The following is a 21,070-nucleotide window of genomic DNA, read 5'->3' on the forward strand; positions in this document are numbered from 1 at the left end:
TTTTAAAGGCAGCAGCTGCTGCCAGACAGTTGTTGTTGCTGCTGCTGCTGCTGTTGGGCCATTGATTTTATGTGTTGTCATCGCTTGATGAGTCGCAGCAGCAGTAGCAACAGCAGCAGCAACAGCAGCTGCCCCATGTCCAAGGAAAAGTGAAAATCTGCGCTTTCTAATTACGGCAGCTGACGCAAAGTTCTTGCCAGCCGAAGCGTGCATAATGAAGGGCCTATTTGCAGTTGCTTGCCTAATTATGGCTAATACATGACGCTACAATTTTTACTATACATATAGACATACAAATGTACATATATATATATATATGTATAAGAATTCAACTAGAGTTGCGCTTGGCTAGCTGACCTTCAGGTCTAACGAACAGGCATGGACATGGCAAAGCGAGGCTGGAGCTGGGATCTAGAGGAGCTATAAACGAGTTGGTTTGCTTTTATTTTAGCGTGGCTTGACTTGGCTGGTCTTAAGTCTTAGTTGGTTGTGTGTGTGTGCGTGCCTGTGTGTTGTTTTTTGCGCTTGGCTTTTTATTTGTTCTTGGCATGCTCCTTGGCCCGTTCGCCAAGAGAGTTCTTATTGCCTTGCACGCCTCAAAACTTATCACTGGCCATAAATCTTGGCCCGCATACCAGAGACAGCCAAACGGAGCAGGCCGGATACACACACACACATACACACACACACTCACACAGAGATGGAGTGAAAGAGATGGGTAGAGATGGGGGACTTGCAACTGGTTGGCATGCCATGACCATTCGGAGCTGCGTGGCTCGACGCGCTGCAGCTACGCTTGGCTGCCAATGGGGTCAAGGATGCATTGTCTGGCAAGCATATAGAGTGCGCTATATACACAGACTATATATATATATACATATATGTATAGCCATATATCCTGCCCGCTAATTTGCTGACGCATCCTGTGTAAGCCAAATTGATTACCAATCAGGTCAAGTCAACACAATTTACTTTCAATTTAAGTCCAACGGACACTAAAAGCTTCGCCCTCAACTTGGACTTCGTCTGCCGTTTTGACAGCTGGGCGAAAGGCGAACAGGAAAAGTGTGAAGCTCCATTCGTACTGCCCTGGCATTCCATTTTTTGTTAATTTACCACAAGCTTCTTCGGCGGCTTCAGCTTCACATATTTCGTGTCATCAAAAGAAATCGGCGCAATCTTCAGCAATTTCTGTAGCCCACACACACACACACACAACAATTGCCAAATCCAATTAAAACTCAATGCATATACCGAGAGACGGACAAATTTGACAGCCGCTTAACAGCGCTGTTAAGCCGCCTTTCAGAAGAGATCTAAATAAGAGGTATATAAGCTGAGACAATGGGAATAAGCGATTTATGGACTTAACAAGCTTTAAAGTCTTTTTTTCGAGTGTTTGTATTAACATAATGTTATGAGGCTGTAAACATTGTTACTAAATGAATTGCATTTTCAGGAAATAAATCAAAAGTCTTAACATTAAGTAGAATATTTCAAATAAGCGAATTTCTAGTTCATAGTCCTTTTTATAGAACATAGCACTAATATTTTCACATTTTAACATAATCTTAACATGATGCCAGCCTCTGAATCCATCGTTGCTGCACTTAGCAGCTCTAAACATACTGTTAATGTTATGTAAGACTACACAAAGAGCAATTAAATCACTTAGCTAATTCTTTATTTCTAATATCAAATGGAAAAAGTTTCAAGTTCTTATTCATATTAATGGGTATTTCGTGGGAAACGAATAAAATTTCATGGCTCTCATACATATGTAATTCTATTAAGACATTTCTCTTAACAGCGAAAGCCACTTAACATAATGTTATGCATTAATGCTGTTAACGTAAAAGATTCTTTTACTGCAAGCTGAGATCTTCATCTACGATGGAAAGACTTTCCAATTAGACTTTAATTTAAATGCAAATTTGATCTATATTCGCTTGGTAACTCAAGCTTTACGCTTTTAGCACTCGTAAATGAAGAAGTGAGCGAGCAAGCGAGTTTGCGAAAAGACAGGCCATAAACTAAGTGACTAGCTGAATAGCTGAATTAGCGAATAGCTGACTGACTGACGGACTAATTGAGTAACTGAAGAGCTGAATGACTAAATTACTAAGTGATAGAATGACTGGCTGACTAGCAGAATGATTGATTGCCTAGCTGAATGATCTGCTGAATGACTAGCTGAAAGATTGATTGACCAGCTGAATGGTTGACAGACTGAGAGAACTGGAGAGCTGAATAGCTGAGTAGCGGAATGATAGACTGACTAGCTAAGTGATCTGCTGAATGACGAGCTGAATGATTGATTGAGCGCTGACTGACCGATTGACTGACTAGCTGAATGATTTGCTGACTGACAGAATAGCTGAATGAATGTTTGACTGACTGAGGGACTAGCTGAATGATTGCTGAATGACTAACTGCAGCTGATTACCGGATTAGCGGATGACTGACTGACTGACTTACTATATAACTTCATGAAGGACTGACTGACTGACTGCCTGACTGACTTACCAGGTAGCTGAATGACTGACTGAATAGCTGAATAGCCGACCGTTGTTTAGTTTCGTGCTTTTGCCAAATTTAAATCCAAATCGCGGCACGATCGCGCCTAACTTGTAAGCTGAAAGAAACTGAAGCTGAAGCTGGGCAACTTTAGCTGGGGAGCTGTAAAAAAAAGCAACGAAAAAAAAACTGGGGGAACTGAGAGCTGTATAGCTGAAGAGCTGTAGCCACGTTGTAGCTGACACGTTTGCTCGCATTTTGATTGCAATTTCTTTTTCTTCTTCTTCTTCTGCTGCTGCCGTTGGCCGAGGCGCGTTTTCTCGCTGACTCCATTAAAGAGTCAAATTCGTGTTGGCCATTAAAAAAAAAAAAAACAAAAACCGCCAGCGACAATGGAAAACGCAAATCAAATGCTATGAAAATTTCCTCACGAAGAAAACCCCAAAAATATATACATGATGATGACCAGGCCGCCAGGAAAACTCCAAAGGAGAAATTTTACTTGATTTGTGTTGCCTTTTCGATTTGATTTCCATTTCAGCGACAAGTCGATTTTCTAACAGTTGTTGTTGTGGGCATAGGGAAATTTAGAGCGGGAATTCTAAGCAGCTTTAAGTGTTAATAAATAGATGAGTTCTGATATGTATAGTAGGTAATAGACAAAGGTTCGCAATGCTTAACCTCAAAGGAAATTGTTTATCTAAAATAAAACAAAAATTCTTTATCTTAAAATAAATGTTTAATTTATTTTTCACCATAAAAAATGTAAAGTTACTAAAATTAATAGTTAATATAATTTTAATTCTTAGTTTCTCTACTATTTATGGTTATGTTAGCATGTTAACATACACTTAACATATCATAGATTATCAAGTTCTATCTCAACTGTAGCATTCTAACTTGTTTTTTCTTGTATCTTGGCATGCATTCCCAATGCACATTCCGCCAAATATTTTTTGTTCACATCATGTGACAGCTTGACAACAGACACACACACACACACACACATACACACACACACATAGGCAGACAGCCAGAACTTATGTGTGCTGCAATCGAAATAAAGCAAAAGTCAAGTTGGCAACGCGTAGGTGGCTTTATTTGCTGTCTGCCTATAAGAACAGGCAAACATTCTCTGCCTACCTCTCTCTCTCTCTCGAGCTCTCTCCCTCTCTCTCTTGCTCCCTGTCTGTCTTATCAGTCTCGTATTGGACTGTGAGCAATGCAAACAGCGCGACAAATAAGCCGCCGACAATTGAATTTCTGACCCGCCGACTTTTGAGTGTGGGTGACTCAGTCGCTGACGTCGACAGCATATCAGCAAAAAATTTAAAAAAAAAAAGCAAAAATTATTGTCTTGTATAATATTTTGTTTTGGTTTTGTTTTTTTTTTTTCGAAATACCAAAAGTCTCGTCTCGTCGTTGTTGTTGTTGTTGTTGTTCTGTTGGCAATGAGCGATTCATGTATTCATTTACGATTAACGCGAATTTCGAGCTGTCACATTTTGGTAGCCTAAGAATTATGAATGAAATTTCACCTCGACAAGCGAAATGAAACACGTTCTTAGCGTTATTTTTTATGATTTTTTGTTGGTCATTTATTGAATGTCAACTTATAGTCGCATCATTGCCCAATGACACGAGCTGTAACTAGGCGCTGTCAGCTTGAAATGAGAGAGAGCGAGCGAGAGAGAGATAGAGAGTGAGTGATGTAGCTAGAAATGTTGCTTACCGAAAGTGACATTAGCATAATGAAGCAGAAGAAGAAGAAGTTGAAGTAACTGGAACTGGAAGTGGATAACAGTAAAAGCTGGCGGCAATTAATGCTCAATGACATTAGCTGAAAGTGAAGCTGAGCATAATTAAGCACATGACAGCTGACACTTGCTGACATCTGCTGAAAGTGATATTAGAATGGAAACTGTGCGAGAGAATTGAGAGAGGGAGAGAGAGAGAGGGAGAGAAAGAAGTGGAAGTTGATAAGTTGAAGCTGACATTAAGAGCTGAAGAGTGTTAGAAATTTGCTTAACAACACTGGCTAAGAGGTTGAAGTGATAGAGGGAGATCAGGAATGTGCGTAAGGAATTTTGGAAAAGGCGAGAGATACAGAGAGAGAGAGAGAGAGGGAAAGACACAGAGGAAGAGAAAGACAGAGAGAGAGACAAAGATAAAAAGAGGTAGAAACAGAAAGAGAGAGACACAGAGAGAGAGAGAGAGAGAGAGGGAGAGAGAGAGAGAGAGAGAGATACAGCGAAATAGAGGGAGAGAGACAAAGAAAGCGAGAATGATAAATATAGAGATAGCGAGAATGAGAGATAGAGCGAGTTACTGACAGAGAGAGAGAGAGAGAGAGACAAAGAAATAAAGGTTTAGAAACACGAAGAGAGAGAGACATATAGAAGGTATATTATTTTTGATTAAAAACAAACTTCATATATTTAATTAAAAAAAAAGGAAAACGAAAACAAATAAACAAACAAACATTTCGTAATCATAATTAACAATTTGCTTCAGATGCGCTTTAGTTGAATGTGAAATGCACACACATAATTTTTTCTTTATAATCTAGCTTTTCGAATAGTGAAAGCCAAACGAATTGTAAATTGTTAATTGTTGTAAATATTTAATAACGCTTTGCTTTTGTTCTGAAAAATAATTGAATATAAAGTCGAAGCCGAGAGAGCTAAGAGCTAAAGGTTTTAAATAGCTTTATTTTTATTACGCATACGCCACGTATTACGCGCGACTAGAGACAATTAATATACAAACGTGGGAAAAAGTTAATAGGAAAAAAATTACGACTAACAAAGATACATCAATGATAATTAGATAATTTGGTAAGGTATTTTAAAGACTTTTTGACTATTTTTATAGCGCATACGCAACGTTTGCCACACCCATTAGAACTTAATAGTCAGGCGAAATTGCTGTGGTTGTTGTAGTTGTTGTTGCTGTTGTTGCTGCAGAACTTCATCTTTCAATAGTTTTTCCCAGAGCCTGAGGGCGCCTGCTTAGCACTCCATCAAGTGATTTATTTAACACGCGCACAATTTGGTCGAGGGAAATGGAAACTTTGGGCCAAAGACTTGAAATCTTGTAGACTATGGGCAGCAGCGCCATTAAGAGACCAGCGGGGCTAGCGGTGCTTGGCAGCTGCGTCCAGCTGTTGACCCACTGCACCACTTTTAATACGCGCCACACCACTAGCCATTGATTTATTAAGCTGCACAGATCTAGCCGAAGCTCTGGCTCTGGCTGTAGCTGTAGCTGTAGCTGTATCTGTATCTATGTCTGTGTAACTGTGTATCTGTATCTTGAAGTTAAAGTTGAAGTTGATGCTCATCCGGCGCTGGCCGTGCTTGTGGAGCAGCTGTGTGCCTGAATAATTATGGTGGGGCTGTCAGCTGCCAGCCGTTTGGCCATATATATATATATATATATATATATATATATATATATATATATGGTGTAGATCAAGTAAAAGGGCCCCAGTCGAATGGCCCGTGGGACAGTTGCTGATTTAAATTCGTGTTAGAGAGACAAAATAATTACGGCAATTGGGCAAAAAAAAATACAAAAAATAAAGGAAAAATAAGACGAGAGTAAGAAACCCCAAAATAAAATAGTTCGAAATAAAGCAAAACGAACTGAAACTGACAAGCACGAAGTACGTATAAGTGAGGGAATGATGGAATGAGCAAATGTTTGACTGATTGAGCGAGCGAGTGAGTTTTGGGTCTTGGGAACGTTTGAAAACCATTAAAATTCTTTGGCTCCAACTGCAAAACGATGCGCCGCCAGGCAAACCTCTTCGATCTACGATCAGCCCAAACTAGTTGACCCACAAAATGTGATTCTCTTTAGGCGGCTGCATTCTCATATTATTATTAGTATGATTATTGTTGTTGTGTATTTGGCAACAATTCTGTGGCGCCAAAGTCAAAAAGACAATCAACAGCTGCCCACGTTGATGGCGGCGACGGCGATTGCGGTCGCACCACACAGTCAGCCACAGCAGACGTCAAAGTCAGTCAAGTGGCTCAGAGGCTTGGCCGTAATGCTGGCTATATATACAAATAAAAAATATAAATACGGTCCATATACATTATATGGCAGAGTGAGTGTTTGGTTTATGCAAACATTGAAATTATTAAGTATACGTCGCGTGTGTTTGATTGAGCATTAGTTGTCAACCAGGGCTGCCGTAACCACATCATTTCTATGTACATGCATACATAATTTGTTTAAGTGTAAATAACTTGAATATTTTTGATGGCATTGTTAACACTTTTGTTGCATATTTGACAACACTCAACAAGAGCCGTACGCACTATTAGCATAACAATCGAGAGAAGGCAGCGAGCCGGAGATTTGCTTTCGAGTGTTTAGCTGCGGAATGCATTTTCTTCTTATTTATTAAGTAAGCTTTATGCGCGCCATTTGAGTTATGAGTGATTGGGTAATAATACTACTACTACAATATAATCAGCATTTACGCGCCTCGCATTACATTGCTCAGGCAGGCGTCACATTATTTTGTATATAAATTACATTGATTAAATACGAGATGAGTTGTCGCAGTAGCCCAATCGTCAGCGATCGAGAGCTGCGGGCCCTCGATTCCCAGGCAAGGCTTATGCAAATTAAGCGAAAGATATTTCAAACGTTTTTTCTTTTTAAATATTAAAAAAAAAGTTTTCAGAAAATAGAAAATAAAGTAAAACAGAAAATACAAAATATTGACACATATAATAATGAATAATAAATGGTATATAATTTAAAATAAATATTTATATAACGGCATATCGATGATTAATGAATATTGAAAAGAAGTAATTAATTATAAAATATATTAGATAAATAAGTTATGATAAATAAGTTATAATAATACGCAAAAAGCAATGAATAATGAATAATAATTCATAGCTAAATGCTTAAAAAAATAATAATAATAAATAAGGCAATGAATAATGAGTGATGGAAAATGATTAACATTTATAAATATTATACATTACAGAAATAAAGGAATAATAAATTTAAGATAAATTAAAGTTAAATTAAATTAAATTGTATAATGATTAATAAATAATAAAAAAAGAATAAAAAATAAAAAATAATGAATAATAAATAAATAAATTATAAAAATAATAAATAATAAATGATAAATGATAAATAATAAATAATAAATAATAAATAATAAATAATAAATAATAAATAATAAATAATAAATAATAAATAATAAATAATAAATAATAAATAATAAATACTAATATAGAATATATTAATATTATGCATTAAAAAATAAAGGAATAATAAATTAAACACAAATTAAAATTAAATTAAATTAAATTATATAATAAAAATAATAAATTATAAATAAATAATAAATAATACAAAAAATGAATAAATAAAATAAAATTAAATATAAATAATAAATAGTAAATAATAAAAAAAAAAATTAATAATTAAAAAATAATAATTAATAAACAATAGAAAATAAATAATAAATAAAAAGTAATACATAATAAATAATAAAAAAAATAAATATATAAATAAACAAAAATAATTAAAATAATATTAAATAAATAATTATATAAATAAATGTTAAATAAATAAATAATATTAAATAAATAAATACTTAATAATAAAGAGTGGACAATAATACAATAATAAATAATAATCAATATCAATCAATAATAATATCTAGCAGAAGTCTTATCTCAGCTAACCATCCATTTGCTGTATTCACAGTAATTTCCAGTCTCCAATATTATGAATCTTTCCCTCTCTCTCTCTCTCTCTCTCTCTCTCTCTCTCTCTCTCTCTCTCTCCTCACTTCAGCTGTTCAAACAGAGCATAAACAAACCATTTTATAACATAGTTTATGGCCTTATCGGCGAGTTATATGAACCCAATCACAGCTATATAGAGTACTTTCAATTCCGAATGCAGCCCTCGTCCGGGGCATAGATAGTGTAGAGTCCAGCCCTGGATGGGCTTTGCCGAGTTACTTAATCCGGCTTATTATGGACGCTCTGTTTGGTTTGCCTGTTGATTTGTTGAGCTGCCTGCGTCCAGTTTTATTTCGCGCTGCGATTATATACGAGTAATTTTTGTAGCTTTTTCGCTGTTTCTCCACTTTGTTGTTGTTTTTTTCTCTTTTCTTTTCATAATATCTGCAAAACAAAATTCGTTTGGCTGCACTTCAAATGATTCGCTGCTGTTGTTTTTGTTGTTGGCAAATTTTTGTTACCTTGCCAAATTTCTGGGGCTTATCCAGCCCAGCAATCGCTGCACTGTGCAACAAAATAATAATTTTCACTTAATTATCTAATGAACAAACAAAACCTTAGACATTAGGCTGAAATGATGTTTGGATATTCGATTATTTTTTTGTTTTTTGCGGTTTTTTTTTTTGTTTTTGGAATTTTGCAAACTGATTTTTGAGAGCTGAGCTCGGCTTTTGACCCGCTGACGACGATGTGGACATAGCTAATGATTAAATTGCTGAGAGTTGCAGTGAAATTTGGTGTGTTTATTTTAGCATTACGTATACGCAGCGTTATGCAAGCCAATTGCTGGTTACAGTTAATGAAAGACAGCAGACAGCCCAGAGACTAGCAGATAGTCGCAGCCGCAGCCGCAGCCACAACTCAGCATTTAACTAAAATTGTTTACTTCATCTTCTCTCTCTCTCCCTCCTCTCTCTTGTTGCAGGATGAAATGCAGCTGCCACCCACGCAGCAGCAGCACAAGCAGCACTCGCTGCAGCATTTGGATCAATGCGGCCTCACGCAAGCCGGCCTGGAGGAGTACAACATACGCGCCTCGTCCTACTACGATCAGACAACGTTCCATCATCAGAAGCAAGCGTCCTATGCACAGTCCGAGGGCTATCACAGCTACGTCTCCAGCTCCGATAGTACGTCGGCCACACCGTTCCTAGACAAGTGAGTTGAGTGCTTTAGGCAATTGCTAAACATGTTCGCTCAAAGCGACAATTATGAATGCTATTTGCCAGACAGACAAACACACACACACACATACATAGATGTACATAAAAAAAAAGTGATTAAATGTGATTCTTGGTAAAGCAAATAACAAACGTCGCATATGAGCCATAAAAATCAAATAAAAATGAAAAGACCACTAGAAGCACCAGAAGAAAACAACACAAAAACCCAACTAGCTTAACTTTCAAGGTCTTGGCAGACAGACTCGAGTTGCTCTATTGTACTTGCTTGAAGAGAGTTTTTTTTCTTGTTTTTTTTTTTTTATTATATTTCTTATTATTTTATTTTATTTTGCGACTTGTCTAACGCCATCGAAATGCGATTTTGAAGGCTAAGCTGAAATTCGAGTAATTACGGTCATGCCCAGCTATATATATGTATGTAGAGGCCTCCATGTGCCGGCCATTGTAGAAGGAAACGCCAAAAAAAACATGACAGACACAATTTTCTTCTTCTTTTGGCAGTTGGCTAGAGAAAATGCCCAAGTGGGGTATATTGGAGAGGCTGGAAATGTGGGTGAGAGCTGGCAGGGAGGGATGGGCTGTAGATACTTATATATAGTTGATTGTGATATAATATGAGTGGACTCTATGTATGAGCTCTGATCTGTCTGTCTGTGAGTTCCTCTCTCTCTCTCTCTCTCTCTATCTCTTTCTCTCTTTGTATAGGGTATTTTCTAGTCATTCACATTGTAGTAGATCACTTTTATTTCACTCATTTCAGTATTTTATGTAGTCAACGCCACAGCACGCAATGATTTTGCCATATTTGCTATATAGTAGTAAACCTTCTCTCTCTCTCTCTCTCTCTCCCTCTCTCTCTTTATATGTATTTTAATGTATTTCTTTCTCTTTTGCAGATTACGTCAGGAGAGCGAGCTGCTCTCGCGCCAGTCGCATCATTGGTCTGAGAACGATCTCAGCTCTGTTTGCAGCAATTCGGTGGCTCCCTCGCCCATTCCGCTGCTCAATAGACAATGCAACAGCCACGGCAACGGCAATAGCAACAGCTCCCAGCATCACAGTCCCAATAGCAACAACAACAACAACAACAACAACAACAACAGCTCTGAGAGCACCTCCTCAACGGAAACACTGAAATGGCTTGGCTCGATGAGCGACATTTCAGAGGCGAGCCATGTGACGGGCTACAGTGCCATTGCCGAATCGGGTGAGTGCAATAGATAGAAGAACTCGTTGAATTTGAGGAGTAGAGATCATATAGGGATAGATGGAAGTTTGGGATAGGGATTCAGTTGAAAATTAAAGAGATTGTCAATCTAGTTCATAGGTAATCACTTTTAGATATAATAAGGTATGGAACATAGTTGAGTTATAATAGGAATCAATATATCCCAACTGAAATAGCTCAAACTTGGAATTCAATAAGACGTAATGCCCTAAGCTAGGAACTCTTGCAATCTTCATAAATATATTGCAGTTTCAGCTAAGAGCTGATCTTCAAAAAAATTAATAAATAGTTTTTTACTTCCACATTAGCGACATTCTTATATATCTTATTCTTAATATATCTTAAATATTATTTTCAATAAAAATCTAATTTCATCGCGGAAGACTTTTAATTAGGTTTTATTGAAAAAGGAAATGAGCTTTAATTGAAATGGAATCTTGAATGAATGGGCTGTGAAATTCAATTAAAATACACATAAACAGTTGTTGAGGCAGCTTAAAAATATATATGTATATTATGGGTATTCCTGCTAATTGATGGACTGTAAATGCTCTGCAACTCATTCAGTTTTGCTTAGAGCTTGAAAAAAATTTTAATTTACGCTGGCATACCTCTAATATGCTGCAAATAAACATTTTATGGCTAAGCCTTAATTGATATAATATTAATATATTGACTGTGTATGCCTAAATTGAGCTGTGCTCTACAGATGGAAATATTCTTAGTATAAATATGTACTTCAATTGCTAATCAAGTCAAACGCAGCATATTTTATCTACTGGAATACCCCTAATCTTAGTAATTTTCTTGTCAACCCCTTCAGCAGATCCTTATTGAGCTCTGTATAGGAATAACCTTAATGTAAATATATATTTTATTTATTTCCTCAACATAATTTTCATTTTCTACAAGCATACCCCTAATATTAATGCTGCCAATACTTGAATGCAAATGGAGCTCTGCTCTATCTATAGAAATATATCTAATATAAATGGGCATTTCAATCGCTATTTATCTGCTGGAGTACCCCTATTATTAATCTGTATATCAGCCACACGCCACACGTCACGATCGTGACTTTATCTAAATTGTTTCGATTAGCAGCGCTGTTAAATACTTTTAGAAGTCTGCTGAAACCAGTTGCTGCCCATTTTGTATTTTATTTTTTGGCGACTGTTGGCCACTCACATTGGTGGGGGGGGGCAGCAGCGACCTTGGGTCAAATTGTGGCTTGGCCCCCACGACCCACTTTTACTGGGCAAAGCAGCGACAGAGACAGAGAGGGAGACAGAGAGATAGCGAGAGGGACAGCGCCTATAGCTCATTAGAATGTCGCCATTGAATTTGTTCTCTCTATATTGAAACTTTGTTCTGTTCTCCATTGCAGTTTCCTCCTCGCAGCTGATTGTGCACAGCTCCCGGGTGCTGACGCCCAAGCGGCATCAAAGCGAGAGCGTGCTCTATCTGCACGACAACAGCGAGCCAACAGCAGCAGCAGCAGCAGCAACAGCAACAGCAGCAGCAACAACAGCAACTCCTGCTGCTGCTGCCGCTCCTGCTTCCACTGCAGCTGCATTGCCCGCCAGCCAGTCGATCTCAGAGGATGTGATGTCGCCGCTGCCACGCATCCAACATCGTCACAGTCCCAGCTACCCGCCGGTGCACACGTCCATGGCGCTGCATCGCTTCCAGCAGCAGCAGCAGCAACACTTGCCAATCAATTACAAGCTGAGCGCACAAAGTTCCTTGCCCGAGCTGGAGACAACAGCAGGAGCAGCAGCAGCAGCAGCAGCGCCAGAGTCTCGCTCCCACCTGGGCCAATCGCAGTCGACAGGTGACCTGCAGCTGCACAAGTCAAGCATTTCGGTGACCATATCGAGCAGCGAGGCGGTGGTCACAATAGCACCACAGCCGCCGCCCAGCAAGCCGCAGCTGAGCAAACTGGAGCTGCACAGCTGCAGTGCACCCAATGTGGCCATCACGAGCAGCAGCAGCAGCAGCAGCAGCCACTCGCCAACCTTTTCCAGCAGCGCCAACGACTCGTATCGCAGCAATCATCGCCTCTTCCCCGTCAGCACCTACACAGAGCCGCTGCAGAGCAACAGCTCGCAGTATGTGCAGCATCCGAAGCCGCAGTTTAGCGCGAATCTGAACAAGTCCATCAAGTGAGTGGAAACAAATCTCTTTAAATACCTTCTCAAACAACTCTCTCCTCTTGCCTCTCTCCCTTAGACATCCTGTGATAACGCCCGCTGGTTCGGCTGTGCAGCCCGCCTGGCATTCGGTGGCCGAGCGCATCAACGACTTTGAGCGCAGCCAAATGCTGGAGACACCGAAGTTTGCCTACCTGGAGCCCAGTAAGACGCATCGGCTATCGAATCCCGCTCTCAAGGCGCTGCAGAAGAATGCCGTGCAGTCCTATGTGGAGCGCCAGCAGAAGGAGGAGCAACAGCTGCTGCGCTCTCAGTCGCACTCGCAGTCGTATCAGGCGCTGCAGCAGATCGAGCGCAAATCGCTGCCCAACAAGCTGAGCCCCCTGATGGTGGGCTTGCCCAGCACCAACTCCAACTCGAACTCCAATTCGAACTCCAATTCTGGCTGCAGTTCACCCACACCGCCGCCGCCGCCGCCTCGCTCCCGCTCGCTGCTGCCCAATCTGCTGCGTCGCTCCAGCTCCGCCTCGGACTATGCGGACTTTCGGGAGCCGCAGCCGCAGCAGCAGCAGCAGCTGAAGCCGCCGAGCATACGGAACATAAGCAGCGCTGAGAAATTGTCGTTCAATGATTGTGGCATGCCGCCGCCGCCGCCACCGCCGCGCGCTCGCATAGCCATGCCCACGCGGCGCACCTCCTCGGCCACGGAATACGCGCCCATGCGGGAGAAGCTGCTGCTGCAGCAGGCAGCGGCGCTGGCCCATCAGCAACATCATCCGCAACAGCATCAGCCACATCACTCACATCATTCGCATCAGGCGCAGCAGCATCATCATCGTCCGGTGCAGCATGTGTATGAGCGGCCGCCCGAACGTCCGCCCAAGCAGCCCCATTTGCGTGTGCCCTCGCCGGAGCTGCCGCCCCCGCCGCTGGGCGCCGAGCTGGATACGAGCTATACGTTCGATGAGCCGCTGCCACCGCCACCGCCGCCGGAAGTGCTGCAGCAGCGGCCGCCGCCATCGCCGAATCGTCGCAACAGCTTTGCGGGCGCAGCCACAGCGAAGCCCACGCTGGCGCCGAAGGTGCCGCCGCAGGTGCCCAAAAAGCCAACGAGTTTGCGGCAGGTGAGTCTCCAAAAATAATAAATACAAGTGAATCTCACATGTGTTAACTACTCTCAACTTCCCTCTCTCTCTGTCTCCCTCTCTCTCTGACAGCTGCCACAGCAGTCGCTGTCCAATGGCGCCGTCAAGCCCACAAATCTGCCCACAACAAACAGCCGCAAGCGGCCGCACAACAATCCACCGCCGCCCATCCTGGAGAGCGCCGGGGCACAGCCGGCGCCGCCTCCGCTGCTGCCGCGCGCTCGTCCCACGCCGTGCCACGCCGCTGACAGCGTTATAGCCAGCAATCTGGAGAGCAATCAGCACAAGCGGTAAGTGCAGCACAGCTCTGTGCATCAATCATACGCCCCCCCGTTTGCCCACCCTGCCCTTGCCTCTTCCTTAGATTGCATATTATATTATTTATGTTTTCATTTGGCGGCCTCCTCAAGTGTTGCCGGGTTTTTCCGATTTGAGAAACTAGCGGGAAATATGTGAATGTTGTGGGAGTTCGAGTTAAGGTTGGGTCAAGCACTTGGCAGGTAGTTTATACCAACTGCTAACCATGTGAGGGACATGTTTGATGAGCTCTTGTATAATTGCTATGCATGTCTAGCTTTTGTTTAGCTTAAGGCTCAGCTAAAGCTCCTTCGAAATTTGATTAAAGTGCTCTTTAAGCTTTAATGCACATTGCAAGCTTATTAAAGAAAGTGCCTGAGCTTTATTTTCAACTAAGAGCAGAATGCTTGCAGCTTATATTGAAAACTTAACTGAAGCTACTAAAGCTTCTTCGCTAGCTAGATTTCTAGCTGAAAGCTTAGCACAATTGCCATTGATATCCAAATAATATGAACTAATTTTGACTTGAAGTGATAGAAACTTCTTAAGGCTTGACATTATTAATATAATAATGTCAATAATATAATTATATTAATAATATAATATATATTAAGCTTTTCTGATAAGCTTTGCAGAAGCAAATAAAGACTTTATCCTTGTGGCATTCGTTTAGCTGTCTTGAAAAAATATAATCAAGCAAAACTTAATCCGAATGTAACCAGCTTGAAGAGCTTTATACGATCAACCATAACAACATCTTCAAATTGATATTATAAAGCTAATATCACAACACTATAAAGACTTCTCAAGTATTGCATAGTAAGCGTAATACCAGTAAAACTATAATCAATCAGTTTGATTAATATGACGCTTACTATTCAATCTAAGTCATAATCATAACCATAATCATCATTAAATCTGATTAATTTTAGAACTTTGCAATGCAAAAGAGCAGAGTCTCTAAATTAAAATTCAAACATTGGAAATAATTTTTACTGAAGGCTATAACAGACATTAAAAAAGTAAAGAAATAATTTTACGTAGCTCTTAACTAAAATCTTTTTACAATGCAGCAGCTCTACCTAATTTCAAGACTTCATCAAAAATCGTATGCTTTTTCAAGAGCTTCAGCCTTTTGTTCTGCCCACTTCAGCTCGCTTAATTTCAGCTAATGTCATTTGGCATTTGACTACTTCAGCTAATGTCATTTGGCATTTGAAAACGATTTGTTGCCTCAGCTTCAATTAAATTTGGTTTTTATTGTGCGTGGAATTGGAAGTCATTTGCTAGCAACTGATCCAATAATAAGCAAATGGCTTAAGCTCGCATGCCAGCCTTGGGCTTTTGCTCCATATAAAGCACGCATACATATACCTATACACTCATACACATGCATCAACAGATTTGGCATTTGTGGATTTAGAGTCGCAAATCGCATTTTCAGTTTAACCATGACGCGCCTCGCTCATTGTTCTTGACCTTATCGAATCCAATTAACTTTTGTGGTTGCTGGTATTTGAATGCGGTGCGTGTAGCACAGTAGCCACTGAATCAGCGAGCCACCGAACCACCGAGCCACTGAGCCATAAGCTCCATTGACTTTTTGGCTAATAAGCCGCTTCCTTTGGCCCGTCAATCAGCTGTCGTCTAATGTTCACTGAGCAGCTGTGAGCTGTGCCTGTGCCTGTGCCTAGCGTCTAATTGGATTATGAAACACACACAGACACACACACACATACACACACATATATTGACTGCACTGTGTAGCATAAATCAAGCAAATCAAGCGAATCAAGCCAATCGACTGTTCACTTTCGCTTTTTAGTGTCCATTGTGGGTGACCCAATATTCCAGAAAACCCAAACGCCAAAACGAAAAAAAATAGACAAACATAAAAATCGTTAAAAAATTGTTTTTACAAAAATCACACAATTAGGAGTGCTCTAGGCGGGTATGCCTGACTCAGGTATACCTTGAGCTTACATTAGCTGGACATATTCCAGTTCCTATTTATGCAGATATATCAATATATATGGACATGCATGTAGAATCCTAATAATGCGAAATGTCAGGGGAATTTTTTTTTTTTTTTTTTCGATTTATATATTAGATATTAGAATTATTGAGAACGAATTTCTTTCAAGGGAATAGAATTTTTTCGATTATGTAGACTCGACGGTACTTTGTGTTTTTTATCGTGTTCCGAAAATCCATACAAAATGGGTTTCTGGAATAAATTCATATCTAAATTTTCGATCTGAGAAGATATTTTCTGAATATTATTAATTAGGGCTTATTTCAATTCAATCTTAGGCAGTTCCCATTCACTAAGAAATTTATCAAATGTCTCTTCAAAAGCTTTTTCCAATTTGCGTATGTAAGAAACTTTAAAGATAGTTCTTAAAGATGACTTGCTCTATTATCAAAGCTTAAATCCTTCCATATTGACTCTATAATATTAAACTTATCAAGAGGTCAGCCTCCACTCAAACTATTTTCCATGCTGTACAGGGTGTATAAAAAAAAACTCAAACGGGCGCACCTGAGCAACAACAACAACAACAACAACAACAACAGCGGCGGCGGCAACAAAATGTGTCAACAATTTATGTTGCAGCTCCTGTGGCATGTGTCGCTATCAAAGAGTAGGTGTCTGTCTGTGTGTGTGTGTGTGTGTGTGTGTGTGTGTGTGTATGTGTGTGTGTGCCTGTTGTATAAGTTCTTTGTTCTGTTTGTGATTGTAAAAGCAAAACGAATTGAAAACGAAAAAAAAAAGCCCCAAACATAATCGAAATATCGAAAAGTTATCTGGTAAGGGGCTACCCCCGTTATAATACCAGTCTATAGGCAGATACAAATATCTCTCTCGAATATATAGAGACATAGATATATGCACAAAAGGTCCATTCTTTTGCTGGTATTTGACATTGATAGATGAACAAATTTGGTTTTGGGTTCATTAGCGAGGCGCGTAGTATAATAATATTTTTTGCACCCACTGTATTAGATGACTGGGTGCGGGCATTAGATAACCAGCCACCAAATGGAGCAGCAACAAGATGTTGTTGCTGTTGTTGTTGTTGTTGCAAGCTCAATAATTTCTGTGGCCTGTCATGTATTTAGTTTTCGGTGTTTTTTTTTTTTTTGGTTTGTTGCTTTTGGTTTGGATTTGCTTTTGCTTTGTGTGGTGGCTCTGACACCGTGGCAGACCTTTGCGGCACGATTTGTTGCAGCACATCCAGCACGAGACAAATATTGACACAATTTGTGGCAAGTCTTTTATTTAGTTGGGCTTGTCTTATGTGTGTTGCCGTGTTGTTTATATCCCGCTAAACGAGGAGTTCAAATGCCGTTTCAATCGTGCCTCATTTGCATTTTGAAAGTTTTGGTACGCCTTCGCCTCAGAGTGCTGAAATTGGAGCAAAGGGCAGGCGCATTTCCTTGGTGCTTTGTTGTTGCCAGCAGAGCTGTGCAGTTGGCCATCTTTCACTTATGTGAGACTGTTCTAGCCTTTTTTTCTTTAGCTAATAAATATATCGAGGCATTTCTTAGTCGTGCATGCCCAACTGGAGCACATTTATTTGCTGTAAAGTCCTTTAATCCATTTTTGTTTTGGGCGTCATCTGTTTCAACACTTTACGTAAGACGTCCGACAACACTGACCTGCACAAGCACACACATATCCACACTCACACACACACACGCTGGCAGGCACTCACACTCATCGAGTAATCAGTGCATTTGGCTGACAGCTCGTATTTTTTTTTCGCTCATTAATTGGCCACAAACAACCAAAAAAATAGCACCTACGGCCACTTGGAGTTAGCCTGCTTGGAGGTGTGTCAATTCTGGTTGCTTTGGTTGGCTTTTCTTGATATCTTTTCGGTTTTGCTTTAGTTTTCGGTTTGGTTTTGGTCTGCCAAGTGTTCTGGACAGGCGCTAATTATCGCCTGCTGCCCAGGCCCAACGATTTGAATTAATTTTCCATGGCAATTTGGCTGGCACAGTGCATGCACAGTGCAGCTAAATAACTACGGACGGCTAGCGTATTATTTTCAAATTAACTGCCAGCTCGATTGCGCACACGCGGCGTATGCGAAATAAATCACTCATGCGCCCCGCTGCCCGAAAGGAAAACTAAAATACTCCAACTGCAAGACAATTCAATTTGCGAGACACTCGCAATGCGATGCAGTCGCCATGATTAGCAGACAGACACAGACAGAAAAAATAAAACTAAATAAGCCAGAAGAAAAGAAACAACAATAAAATCGAGCTCCCAGCGTCGACGTCGTCGTCGTCGTCGTCGTGCGCAACATTTAACAAAGTGCTTGCCATAATTTTGGCGCTATCGCCAGCTAAATATCGACAGCAATGATCGATTGAACTTTGCCAGAGAATATTGCGCAAAAATCGCAACAAATAGACAGGCATACACACATACCCATATATCAATACATATATATATATATATATGTGTATATACACAAAAGGCGATTGCATTTAATGCACATTTATTTTATGGTCAACGCCAAGTTTATCGCATTTTGTTTTCGTTGCCTTCTGCTTTATGTACGCTGCGCCGTTTTTTAATGAAAATCATATATTATATAGTTATTTTTTAATAATATTCTGCATTTAAGAATTTTATTTCTACTTAAGCTTTAGAGTAAAAGCGGAAAATTAAAATTTCGTCGACTGAAGTCTGCTAAAAATTGCATTGCCTACTTTTGAGCGCCATTCAATATTTATCTGCACCGCTCAAAAGTATGCAGCAGATTTTTAACATGCAATAGAAAAGCTAAAAATCCATGTGGTCAAATGACTAATTATATCAAAAGTCATTTGCTAGACGATAAGGGGCCAATAATCTTTCATTCAAACCAATAAAAAAATACGTCTTATTTCTTAGCGAATTTCGTTTGAAAAAACTGACCAATAACCCTGAATTATGGTTGCGCACTCATGACTGAAATGATAAGGGCACAAGTCAAAGCAACAAATTATCGAATTGTAAATATTATTAAAAACTAAATACATATATAACACTTCCATGTGTACACTCTGAAAATAATTTAGTATCAAATTCCCCTCACATGGATCTCTTACATCAAACAAACTCTTATAAAATACCTAAATTTCGTGCAGTGCACTGCACGCACTCACACTTGCACACACATACACTCAATCACAGTTCTATTTGTGTAACTCACTGCCTCAGCTCAGCTGAGTTCATGCCAAAGGCCGAACGTCTAATGCCATTACAACGCAGAGAGCAAAACAGGGAGAGCAAGAGCGCGAGAGCGCGCTCAGACCAAACATTGTCAAGCAATTGCAGCAGCGCCGCTTAAGCTGTACACATACACTCTCACTTTTTTCGTAGGCTCAGCTCTGTTGCTGAGCTCTGCTCTGGTCACGCTTGCGCGCACACGCTCTCAGCTAGTACGACTGCGCACGCGCTCTCCCACACTGTCGCTCTCTCTACCGCGCTCTCTCTCTCTTTTTGTGGATGCTTACGCTCACGACTGCGTTTTGCCGGCTGCTACTCCACATCGACTGTGGTGCGCCGCGAGCGTCGCGTCGCGTCACTGCTGACACTCGGCCAGTGTTGGTCGAGACTTCAAACGAGTGAAAACCACTGACGCGTGCAGACGTACGCGCAGCTTTGTGGCGTTGACATCCAATGAAAAAGCAACGGCAATAACGAAAACAACGAAGACAAAGACGACGGACAAAGACGTAAACGACGGCGCGTGTGCAAATAAATACCACTCAGCCACCCCCAAAAGAGATCGAAGCGCAATGCAAACAGATTTGTCATAAAGCAAAAAGTGAAAAAAAGAAAAAAAAATGTTAAACTTTCGCCTATTTTGCATACGTGTAAATCAATTACAAATGTCGCGCGCGCTCTAAACGATTGAACGAATCCCGCCCCTTCCAACCCACCAAAAAGAAACACACACACACATACACAAAGAAAAGTGCTGCCAAACCCCCAAAAGGCAAAAAGTGTCGTCCAAGTGAACGAGGAAGTTCGATTTTAGTTAGGTTCAAATGTTAAGCCAACAAAAATTGCATTTTATTTGCACAAATAACGACAGTGAATTACAATCAAAATAAAAATACAACAAATAAAAACAACAACAAACACGTATCGGCAGGCAACACGTTTTCGTTGTTGTTATTTCGCTGGTTGGGCCTCTTTTTTGTTGGACGCTCAAATTGGATTTCACAATTTTGGATACTGTCACCCAGCTGAAAATGGTTTTCGGCGGCAGATTTCGCATTAGAAGGTAACACTTACAAGTTATTAGTATACATTTTAATTAACCAGGAAATTCTATGCTATACATTAATTAGAGAGCAAAAACTGGGCGCAGTGAAACAGAAAAATAAATACATATATAAAGTCTCTAATAAGCATAAGCGACAGTTTCTCAAGATATTATCGCAAAGGCAGCAAAAAACGTGTCTGTGTAAGCGCTAATTGCACTAGTTTAACTGTGCATGTGTATGCAACAGTGTGCATGTGTGTGTATGTGTGTGTGTGTGTGTGTGTCGGCTAACTTTAGTGTGACCATATTTAGCAAGCTCAATGCCCAGGCTTCAGACTCGTTAATGACGACAGTTGGCTCCGGTTAACACACACACACACACACACACAAACAGAGGCACTCACACACACAAGCATACATACAGCTGCTGCTAATAACTGTTCACAGCTGTTGCTCCGTCTGTCTACGAGCTGATCTTT

General features: G+C 40.3%; 1 protein-coding gene and 1 long non-coding RNA gene across 5 annotated transcripts in view; both read left to right on the forward strand.

The window, feature by feature from the left end:
* Shrm (shroom) overlaps positions 1 to 21,070 on the forward strand; it is a 68,111-nt gene that overhangs the window by 18,175 nt on the left and 28,866 nt on the right. For 3 of the 4 annotated variants that reach the window (XM_089260755.1, XM_089260754.1, XM_030383721.2), the window contains exons 3-7: positions 9,235 to 9,467; positions 10,390 to 10,700; positions 12,109 to 12,886; positions 12,954 to 13,998; positions 14,092 to 14,309. In XM_089260755.1, coding sequence (XP_089116881.1) covers positions 9,235 to 9,467; positions 10,390 to 10,700; positions 12,109 to 12,886; positions 12,954 to 13,998; positions 14,092 to 14,309 — 2,585 coding nt within the window. Of the gene's footprint in view, positions 1 to 9,234; positions 9,468 to 10,389; positions 10,701 to 12,108; positions 12,887 to 12,953; positions 13,999 to 14,091; positions 14,310 to 19,497; positions 20,610 to 21,070 lie in introns of those variants that run through there. The other variant, XM_018103751.3, reaches the window with a different exon arrangement.
* Positions 3,160 to 6,078, forward strand: LOC149090986 (uncharacterized). The gene is made up of 2 exons (XR_016197120.1): positions 3,160 to 5,449; positions 5,484 to 6,078. It is a non-coding gene; the product is annotated as an uncharacterized LOC149090986 (long non-coding RNA).

The sequence above is a fragment of the Drosophila navojoa genome, chromosome 5, assembly GCF_054131105.1.
Source record: "Drosophila navojoa isolate 15081-1374.11 chromosome 5, UAZ_NAV_1.0, whole genome shotgun sequence".
Taxonomy (NCBI): Eukaryota; Metazoa; Arthropoda; class Insecta; order Diptera; family Drosophilidae; genus Drosophila; species Drosophila navojoa.